Source organism: Asparagus officinalis, chromosome 1, assembly GCF_001876935.1.
Source record: "Asparagus officinalis chromosome 1, Aspof.V1, whole genome shotgun sequence".
NCBI lineage: Eukaryota > Viridiplantae > Streptophyta > Magnoliopsida > Asparagales > Asparagaceae > Asparagus > Asparagus officinalis.
In genome coordinates this window covers 129363755-129374971 of record NC_033794.1, presented here as the reverse complement: position 1 = coordinate 129374971, position 11217 = coordinate 129363755, and the positions used below count along the sequence as shown (strand labels likewise).

The following is an 11217-nucleotide window of genomic DNA, read 5'->3' as shown; positions in this document are numbered from 1 at the left end:
ATGAACGTGCACAAAGAATAAAGAAGGTTATTTGATTTCATTCTACCAATGGGAAGTAATGCTAGCTAGTATCTGGTTTGCATATCATTCCTTATAAATAAGCACGCTCGAGAATTGCAAATAATGAGGAAGTTGATAGAACAAGTCACATATTTATTTCAATATACAAGTCACATATTCCTTAATTATTTTTACATGTATTTTCTAATTGTGACACCACAATGGTTAGGACAGGACATAACCACAGACAATAATCATGACGATTGCCTATTTCAAAAAGCTCATAGTTATATGATATATAACACCACTAGGACAAAATCCTAGCTCTGCCATTGCGAAATATATCAAAGTTTGTATAGAACAATTTCATCATATTTTACAAAAGTGGATTATTATTTTTTACTTGTAACTATTTTTAATTGATCTTTTGTCATCGGTTTGCATTTTATTCTTTTATAGCTATTTTTATATCTTCTACTTATAAGTTTAGTACTATTTCTTCGTTTATTGGACTACGTGTTAGCATATATGTTCACTTGCACACTTTCCATATCTTATTATATAATGCATCTACTTTCTTAGCTGTTTTGTTGGACCACTCCGTACTAAACAAACCATCTTAGGAATCATACTTGGAATTGTTTTCCAGATGTTCCTTGAATGTGCCATGGTCCATTTTACCTATATTTTATATATTTGTGCACCTCCAATTAATGAAGTATAGATATGTAGATGATACAATATGAACTTTACTCTTTACTTTTTAACTCTTCACCTTTTGTTTACAAAAAGAACACCCCGTACAACCTATTGATAAAGAGTACGGGTTCTATTAGGACACCCCTCACGGCGTGGAGCGTCCTGAACCGTAGGATTGGGGAGGTGGGGGCAGCGATGGTATTTGACTGCCCCTCTTATATATGGGGTGTTCTGGTAGGATTTGCATACATTGATGAACCTCTTTCTTTAGTTTGTAAATAATGCTACCTAGAATTCGGATATTGTTCTTGTGAAGAATGAAACACTTGTTTAATCAACAATCGTTTGCTTATATTTTAAGTTTTGAGATTCATTCTAAATATAACCGTCTATCATATTGAGTACCGAGGACTGACTTGGCAAATGGCGATCTAGTTTGAGCTAGGTGGAAATAAAACTTAATCTAAGCCTTGTCCAACTTATACCTAACAAAACAATTTTTATTTGTGATGTTGGCTCACATTATTGACCATAAAAGGATTAATGCGTGCGCATAATTAAGCTAAGGGTCAAGATACGAATCCAAGTGTCAAATTGGCCATGAATTGCTCTCTGCTGAATTTCCAAGGACTAAAGGTCCAACTTGGTCCACAAAGATCACACTCAAAAAAGAAGAAAGATTTGGTGTTTACGAAAAAGAATGATCCACCACAAGGGAGATCACTCTACGATGCCTACATTGCAACAGTCCAAGATTTGTAGAAGTTTCGGATATCTGTGCGATGTGACTCAAATATAAATATAAATATAAACATGATTAATATGGAAAAAAACATATCCATCGAAATCTAGTGTAGATACATATATACCGGATAAGATAAGAATATATACATGTACGAAATGGATATTAGGATAACTATTAACATTGGAGGACATGTAAATTATGTTATACAATATTGTTTAAAATAAAATGAAATTCCCCGAACTAGATGACATAATAAATGTTCAGTTTGACATATCTTAAAGGCTAAGATTAGATATTTGGATCATATAAATCGGCCACTTACTGTAAGTTCAAAATAATCGCAGCCATCGGATCCATCCCTTTATCTAAATTAGGGTACTTTTACATAAATCCGTATTTGTATAGCGTACCCTATTAAAGGATTAAGAGAGTATATCTATGTATGGAATCATATGCCATCAATCAATATTATGTTGTGTATGAGGTCATATTGGTAGCTAGTTTTTGTTATTGACAACGGAGAAAAACTTAATTAGGGGACTCCTACGTCTGAGAGAGAGCTCTTGTACCATCCTGTTGATAGGTCAGTCCGGGACAAAGCATTATAAGGTCGCAGTTGAACAGATCGAGCAAGTTCGAATTGACAATTCGATCCCCCGATTCAATTGGGGGAAAACGCCTACGAAAAGATCGCTTGGATTTACGAAAGGGTTGCTTGGATTTATCCATGGTTTATTCCTTATCTCTAAAATTCTATTTCTTTATTCATTTCAGATCCAACCAAAATAGCCAATGCTAATTATCGTAGATGTCTCTTCACAATAATTGTGATGTAGAAAGCACCAATTTAAATGGAATGGATTCAAAATCCCCTATACGATTGGTTACAAAAGCTTTTTGACAAGCACTTGCCGCAATTGGTCGTGTGAACCAAAAACCTATTAATAAATAGGAACACATTCCTACAAGTTCCGGGAGTCTGGGCCGTGTCTCAGTCCCAGTGTGGCTGATCATCCTCTCGGACCAGCTACTGATCATCGCCTTGGTAAGCTATTGCCAAACTCTTTAGCAAAAAGATCGTTATATGAGATCTTTGGAATCAGCCCGTTACTGCATTCATTAAGAAAAGTTATGTCTTGGTCCGAGTGGGGATAACATTTCTCTTCTGAGGACTCACCCTGAGGGATAATAATATTAGTTTCTATTCTAGACTATTGGCCACACTCTAGAATCCCCAAGGTCGGCGATTATGTAGATATTGTAGCTGTTTGTGTCATAGTTGAGAGATGGAGGTTGGCAAGAGATCGGGTTTGGACTTTCTAACATCTTGATTGTAGAGGATACCTGCAATTAGTTAGGTGGAAGACTAGTATTATTGTTTTATTTAGATAATTAATGTCATGTATGGCGTCCATTGAGTGTGAGGATTTGATTAGGAAGGTGCAGAGATTTTCGACAATCATGGAGGATCTCTATTTGGATTCTCTACAATCTTGATTGTAGATGATGCCTATAAGAGGGGATGCTTGGTTCTTGGTTTGTTTTTGTATGCATTCTATGAATCTAGAAAAATCCATACTCAAAATCATATTTATTTTGCAATGAATATTAAATTACATCTACATAAGGAATTGATAAATCCAATCTAATGATGTTTGGTTGCACATGCATTTTGTTAAAAATATATGACTAAAATCGTAAATCCGAGTGAAATAACATAATTTTAGGGGATCACATTTGATTCATCTTTCCTACATGTTAATCTCAAAATCAAGACATGAAAAATAACAAACAAATAATGTATTTGATAGTAACCAAGGATTTAAGTTTATGGGTCCATTTTTAATACAAAACTCATAAAAATACATGGAAACAAATAGCGCCTTACTTAGGTGGGCTAATGCTATTGGCTTATCCTAGTAGGTCCCACAATTAAAAAATATTTTTACATCATGTAGATAATTAATATCATTCATGGGATCCCCTGAGAGAGAAGATTTGATCTGAGTTGTAGAGATTCTTAGATGAGCTATGTCTTAGAATGTGAATCATTTTGTTTTTTGTTTTTTTGTACATTAAACAAAATATATACACACAAATCGAAATTACGTAGTTAGTTTAAAATCCTCTTAAGGATTTGTGCAACAAAAGATTAGAAAGAAAATGAACCTATATTTTTGTGGTCTCTATTCAGTTTGTGACACTATGAGGCAAACTGAGCTGACCACTTAAAACGTGTTTCTGCTGTGAAGTTAGTTAGAAAGTATGTAACTTAAAAACTCGGGAAAAAGAATTAAATGCATAATAAGCCATCATACGTCAGTGATAACATCCTAATATCATGTTTCAATGCATGCATTGATGAGTACACATCCTATCAGAACCTCTCGGTACGATGCGAGGCATTCTCATGGTATCACCTCAAGTTAAGGGAGACATTATGGTTATTTTAGTCCTCTCCTCAACAACTGAGATGACCACGCATGATGCATAATTCTGGTAAGCCATCTTGATCATTGGTACGGGGGGAAAACTGAACCTTTTACACTATTAACAAGTATCAGATAAATCCCCACCGCTCTTAATCAAAATTATTTGTTATCTAGTGATCAGATATGATTTTATTTAAACCCTAGCATTTATCATGTTTTCCATGTTTTATAATGTACACAACCATTCATGATAATTTATTACAATCAAAGGGGATTTGAATCCATCGCAGGACCCATATTCTCCAAATTAAAAATCCACATTCTTAATTTAAAGATAATATCCAACTGTGGGCTACATAATTAATTTATCATAATCTTTCTTTTCTTTATGGGACCAACAATCAACGTGGCTGATATCCCCAGAGCAAACCACATCCGCACGATCGATCACCCACAATAATTTCTCCGGACCTAACCCGCGGTGGATCCGAACCCATAAAGTTTCTATACGCCACCCGCATAGCTTTCTATTCTTTTTAAACCAGTGAGTGCGGGATCACGTTACCCATAATCCTGACCGCCCGATCCAAGCACAGGAAAACGTGGCTCGATGGGGAATCGAGCACGTGAGGCTCCAGCTGGCTGGTGGGCCCTCTCTGGCCGATCTTATCCTACTATTCCCTTCCCTCTCCTTTCCAAGATTAAAAGCGAGTAGGGGGAAAAAAGTATCTTAATCAATACTGTCCTTCGTATTAATTTTCCCGTTTAGTGCCGAGAATTAACAGCTGTTGTCTGTCTTTAAATCCAATAATCCAAGAAATTCATTCCTATCGTACATTTATATTTCAACAATTGTCCCTCACATGTTTTCGTATTTTATAATTATCCCCTCGAACTCATTGTAATTGCCGATAGGTTCTCAACTCATGTAAGATGTTTTAGACCGGTCCTAGCGTCACAAAATTTATCCAACTTATTTGGGGTGCATTCAGTCTGGATACGGCTCGGATATGATGCTTATCATATCCATATCCGTTTACCCATCTCGGATACGGATACGGATACAGATATACATTGGTAAGAAAAAATTATAACCATATCCGCTAAAATCGGATACGGTTATGGATATACATGCGGATATATCAGCGGATATGCATGCAGATACAAAACAGATATGAGAAAACTAGATAGTATTGAGAAAAACATAGTTCATGTTACGGATATAGATGCAGATATATAAACGGATATGCATGCGGATACAAAAAGGATATGAGAAAACTAGACAGTATTCAGAAAAATATAGTCATGTGATACAAAAAGATTTCGTTAATATGTTCATTGTGATTGAAAAGCTAAGATTAGACATCTTGATCATCAAAATTAACCACAAATCCATAATCTAAGAATCGAAACTATCGTAAGAGTATGACTAATATGTATTCGGATATTTTCGGATACAGATACGGATATTTCACTACAAAACCATATCCGTTCGTTTATAGATTTGAGTAACCATATTCGTATCCTAACGGATACGGTTACGGATATTTTCTCGGAGACGGATACGGTTTAACACCCCTACAACCTATTAATCACGATTGAATTCGTGCTTATAATTGATTGATGAACTAACCTTGCTAAATTAACCCCCACCCCCTATGCGCTAGTTCTCCTTCTCTCTAGCTTCCATTTCATTTTACGAGAAGGAAAATTTTCCCCGTCTCTTTCCATCGAAAATCAACGCTAAAACGTTCTCTTTCGCTTCGAATCATGTCAAATTTGGCAATTCGGCATAAAAAGTTGAAGTTGAAAGAATGTTTCCTCAATTTAAAGTGGTGCTAGGAAGCAGGGACTAACGATAAATTATCTATGGGCGAATCTCGAGAACCGAGAAATTTGTGGGACTAATAATAACAAAATGACCGACGCTGAAAGCCCCTTATCAGTTCCGTCCTCCACATTAATTTTCCCTTTCAGTACAAAGAACGAGTAACGATCGCCCGGAGGGCCGTTTCAATCTTTTCCGTCCTTAATCCAAATAATCGAACGAAGTCCATTCCAATTTCGCTCCCATTTTCTTCCAATTCTTTCGATTTTATTACAACAAAATCTCGCTCAATCTTTTCCTCATCAAAACCCTAGCTTCAGATCTCGCCCACAATGATGTCGAGATCCTACACCAACCTCCTCGACCTAGCGTCGGGGAACTTCCCGGCGATCTCAGCCGGCGGCGGAGGAGGAGGAGGAGGATTGCGCGCGAAGCGACTCTCCCGCGTGATGACGGTCCCCGGAACCCTAACTGAGCTCGACGACGAGGATTTCGCTAATAGCGTCTCCTCCGATGTCCCCTCCTCCGTGGCTCAAGATCGGATCATCATCGTAGCGAATCAGTTACCCGTTAAGGCCAAGCGAAGATCCGATAACAGCGGCTGGAGCTTTTCTTGGGACGAGGACTCGCTTCTTCTCCAGTTGAAGGACGGGCTCCCCGATGACATGGAGGTCATCTACGTCGGATCCCTCCGGGTCGAGGTCGCCGGCGAGGAGCAGGATGACGTGTCGCAGTCTCTTCTCGAAATGTTCAAGTGCGTTCCCGCGTTCTTGCCCTCGGATTTGCTCGATAGGTTCTACCATCGGTTCTGCAAGCAGCTCCTTTGGCCGCTGTTTCATTACATGCTGCCCTTCTCTGCTGATCATGGCGGGAGATTCGATCGGTCGCTCTGGGAGGCTTATGTTTTGGCGAATAAGTTGTTTTCGCAGAAGGTGATCGAGGTGATTAACCCCGAGGACGATTATGTTTGGATCCATGATTATCATTTGATGGCTCTGCCTACTTTTTTGAGGAGGAGGTTTAATAGATTGAGAATGGGGTTCTTTCTCCATAGCCCGTTTCCTTCGTCGGAGATTTATCGATCTCTTCCGGTGAGATTGGAGATCTTGAAGGCTTTACTGAATTGTGATTTGATTGGGTTTCATACTTTTGATTATGCTAGGCATTTCCTTTCTTGTTGTAGTAGGATGTTGGGTATTGAGTATCAATCGAAGAGAGGGTATATAGGATTGGAGTATTTTGGGAGGACTGTTGGGATTAAGATTATGCCGGTGGGGATTCACATGGGTCAGATTGAGACGATGCTGGCATTGCCCGACAAGGAATGTAGGGTCAAGGAGCTTAAGCAACAGTTTAATGGAAAGACTGTTCTTTTGGGTGTTGATGATATGGATATCTTTAAAGGGATCAATTTGAAGTTGCTTGCTTTTGAGGAATTGCTGAAATCTCATCCTAAATGGCAAGGGAGGGCGGTTTTGGTTCAGATTGCTAACCCGGCGAGGGGGAGGGGAAGGGATCTTGAGGACATACAGGCAGAGATTGTCGAGAGCTGTAAGAGGATCAATGCTCAATTTGGGAATTCTGACTATAGCCCGGTTGTGTTCATTGATAGGCCAGTATCTCCAGCTGAGAGGATTGCTTACTATACTATCGCTGAGTGTGTTGTGGTTACTCCTGTGAGGGATGGAATGAACCTGACTCCTTATGAGTATATTGTGTGCCGACATGGGGTTAGCGGGTCGGAAACGGGTTCAGAGGTTGCAGAACCGAGAAAGAGTATGCTGGTTATATCGGAGTTTATTGGCTGTTCTCCTTCTCTGAGTGGGGCAATCCGCGTCAATCCATGGAACACTGATGCTACAGCAGAGGCCCTGAATGAGGCCATTTCGATGTCTGAAGCTGAGAAGCAGCTGAGGCACGAGAAGCATTATAAGTATGTAAGCACACATGATGTGGCCTATTGGGCTAAGAGCTTTCTAATGGACCTGGAGAGGTGCTGCAAGGATCATTTCAGGAGGAGGTGTTGGGGGATTGGGTTGGGATTTGGTTTCAGAGTTGTGGCTCTTGATCCAAATTTCAGGAAGCTTAATGTGGATTCCATTGTATCGGCATATGAGAGGTCGAAGAGCAGGGCGATATTTTTGGATTACGATGGAACTGTGATGCCACAGGCGGCTATTGATAAGAAACCAAGTGCAGAAGTTATCTCAATCATCAATACACTCTGTGGTGATAAGAACAATGTGGTATTTATCGTTAGCGGGAGGGGAAGGGATAGCTTGGGGACATGGTTTGCATCATGCAAAAAGCTTGGACTTGCAGCAGAACATGGCTACTTTTTGAGGTATTATGCTGCTTCATTTGTGTTACATTGTGAGATGCTTTTTTTATTGACGTATTCTAAGTTTCTACACAATGCAACTGGATAGATTTCAAAGAACAATATATGAGAGGTTTAGTTAAATGCAAAGTGGATAACTTTCTATATGACTCTCATCCTTCATAGAATTGCCTCCAATTACGGTAATGCTAGGATCTTTTGTATATTGGAAGAACATGGTTAAGGAGAGATACTAAAAAATTATATAAAAACGAAATGATAATTTGTATTACTTAAAACAGTTGACTATAGGGATCATCATCAATGCTTAGAATGAATCTTTTCGGGGAAGCATATATAAATAATTTTAGAGAAATTTTAAAGTGTATTTAATATTAATTTTCAAGGAATGAGAGACCAGATGAAACTTTACTCTCTAATTTTATCATTATATATCGCTATTGAAGCATGCTACCCACACACTGTAGAATAAAGGGTATGTTTCCTGTAAACCCTGTGGGAACATTCTTTTAAGGTGTGGTTGCTAATCTATATTTGGTATTTTTACTGTATTTAGTCTTTTGTTACATTAGAAATGAGATTAAAAAAATGGAGTTGATTTTTTCCTTGTTCTTGAAAACCTAGTGACTCAAGAATCTGCAAAATAGTGTATATTTACAGAAAAGAGAACTTTGGCCTTGCTTCTCTTTTGTTGGAAAATAGTATAGTTCTCAGTGTAGTGCTGAAACATTTTTGTGGTATACTTTTAGACTTTTGCCATTGTATACGTAGGAAACAATACTGCCTTTATACAATAACCAGATTCCATGAAGTTTCCTTCTTAGAGGAAACTATTAAAACCCTCCCAGCTTTATATTTCTTCAATATAAAAACTAGAGTATTTGCATAGGTGGTCCCTGGTCCCTGGCTGCATACAATTGGATAAAGGCTGCACAGATTTGAATCTATACTGCGATTTCTTTTTGTTAATCAGATTGTAATCCTGTTTTCTTCTCTTTTGATTTTGTTGCGTTAACATATGTAGGTGGAATAAGGATGAAGAATGGGAGACCTGCAGCCAGGGAAATATCGACTTCAGATGGATGGACATGGCTGAACCGGTTATGAAACTGTATACAGAGTCTACTGATGGATCATATATGGAAGCTAAAGAAAGTGCCCTTGTATGGCACCATCAAGATGCTGATCCAGGGTTTGGATCTGCACAGGCCAAAGAGATGCTTGAGCATCTGGAGAGTGTGCTTGCAAATGAGCCAGCCTCAGTGAAGCCTGGCCAGTATATTGTAGAAGTGAAGCCTCAGGTATTCTTGCAAGTCACGACTACATCTGCGCATGATTTATCTTTTTACTACTATATAATATGGATAATGGCCGCATACAAGTATCTTAATTCTAAGAACACATTAAGTATTTACAGAAAATGAAAAAGGCAGCTTTCCAAATTTAAGTGGTAATCTCGATCATTTTTTTTTTTTACTTTTCTCCTACGTCTTTGTGAAGTTGAGGTTTTATCCCCACATTAGTGACCGTTTCTCCATAGTATGTTCCAGAAAGTTATGAGGGACATAACGTTCTTAAGCTAATAAGCTTATACCAGTCAGCTACCATTGTCCCAATTTTCAGGTAATGGTTACTATTAGGTATAAAAAGCTCACTGTTCAAAGTATCTGCTTTGAAATAAGACTTACTCTTGGTAGTAGTGGAGGTGGTTCATCTTTTCTATTTATGTTTATTCTTGTTGAGACTGTAAGTTGCATTCAGATATCAAGTTATGTTTATCTACTTGCAAGTATATGCCAATATGGATCATAATTCAAATTTCATCACTTTTCTCGTCCTCACATTTCTAAAGCTCCTAATAGGAAGACTGTAAGTAGTACATGACAAAAAACTCAGGGTAGACGAAAGTTTCCATAAAAAAATTTTTTTATTCATTTTCTCAATTCGACGTCATAACTCTGTTACAAATGATACACGTTTCTGCTTGCAATTATATGCCACTATGAGTTAGATCTCAATTGTCATTTTTCTCCTTGTCAATGTTGCTGAAGCCTAAAACTGTATCCTAACCGGAAATCTCAAGTAGTTGATGACCATCTATGTGGCATAGATACCGGTGGATACTGGACACGGTGAATTTGTAAAAGATATGGTACGAGGACGCTGCTATATACATGTATTGAAATTAATAATTTACATAAGATCAATAATATTTTCTCATTCACATGTTATGAGAACTAAAATTCCTGTAACTATTTTCCCCCTTTTATTGCATCGATTATAAATTGGAAAACCACTTGTTTTTGAACTAGATACCTAAAAACATTTAAAATCATAGTTCTGAACTGGTATGAACTGAAATGAATCTGACCCATGCCTAATGAGGTTCAAGAAGTGGATGTGAAGTATAGGATATACGTCCAAGAATTATATTATGTGTTTAAAATTAAAGCTTGCAGTATATAGCTCAATACACTCCTGAATAATTTTATATGCATACATTCAAAGAGTATCACTGTACACATGATTGAAGTGTCCAAGAAGTGTCTGCTACGGGCACAGTTTCATGATAAAGTACCTAATTAACATAGATGACGATAAATTCAATGGAGAAGCAATAGTATTGAAGCCTGAAATGACTACCCATAATCTCAAATCCCTTAAAAATGTAGACATTGTATATAGAGATTAATGGGTATCATATCCCACATGGGAGGATTCTCTTATATACAATGACGTTGTTGAATGTCACCCAAATGTGGTTACGAGCTATTCTCTTGGCTTTATTCACCTGGTTAGATTCATTCTCCTGTATTCACCTGGTTGGATTCAACCACGTCACTTTATATCAGTTTATATGATAAGGATCACCTCATGTGACAAGGTTGCCCATTATTCTCATCAAGAGGCTCAACACCATTCAACTCGGTTATAGATGATGATTCATGTTTATTTTCTTTTCATTCCCTATGCAGGGGGTGAGCAAAGGCATAGTAGCAGAGAAAATTCTATCATCTCTAGTTGACAGCGGGAGGCAAGCAGACTTCGTTCTATGCATCGGAGACGACAGATCAGATGAGGACATGTTCGAAGGCATGGCTGGCATCAAGAAGAAGGAGCTGGTGGCCTCTAACACCTCAGTATTTGCTTGCACAGTAGGGCAAAAGCCAAG

General features: G+C 38.0%; 1 protein-coding gene across 3 annotated transcripts in view; it reads left to right on the top strand.

The window, feature by feature from the left end:
• LOC109847875 (probable alpha,alpha-trehalose-phosphate synthase [UDP-forming] 7) overlaps positions 5816 to 11217 on the top strand; it is a 6208-nt gene continuing 806 nt past the window's right edge. For 2 of the 3 annotated variants that reach the window (XR_002248665.1, XM_020417132.1), the window contains exons 1-3: positions 5817 to 8048; positions 9070 to 9346; positions 11021 to 11217. The exon at positions 11021 to 11217 is cut by the window's right edge. Coding sequence is in view for 2 of the 3 variants with exons in the window: in XM_020417132.1 (XP_020272721.1) it covers positions 6037 to 8048; positions 9070 to 9346; positions 11021 to 11217 (2486 nt within the window). In the remaining variant the exon portion in view is untranslated. Of the gene's footprint in view, positions 8049 to 9069; positions 9347 to 11020 lie in introns of all 3 variants that reach the window. The other variant, XM_020417193.1, reaches the window with a different exon arrangement.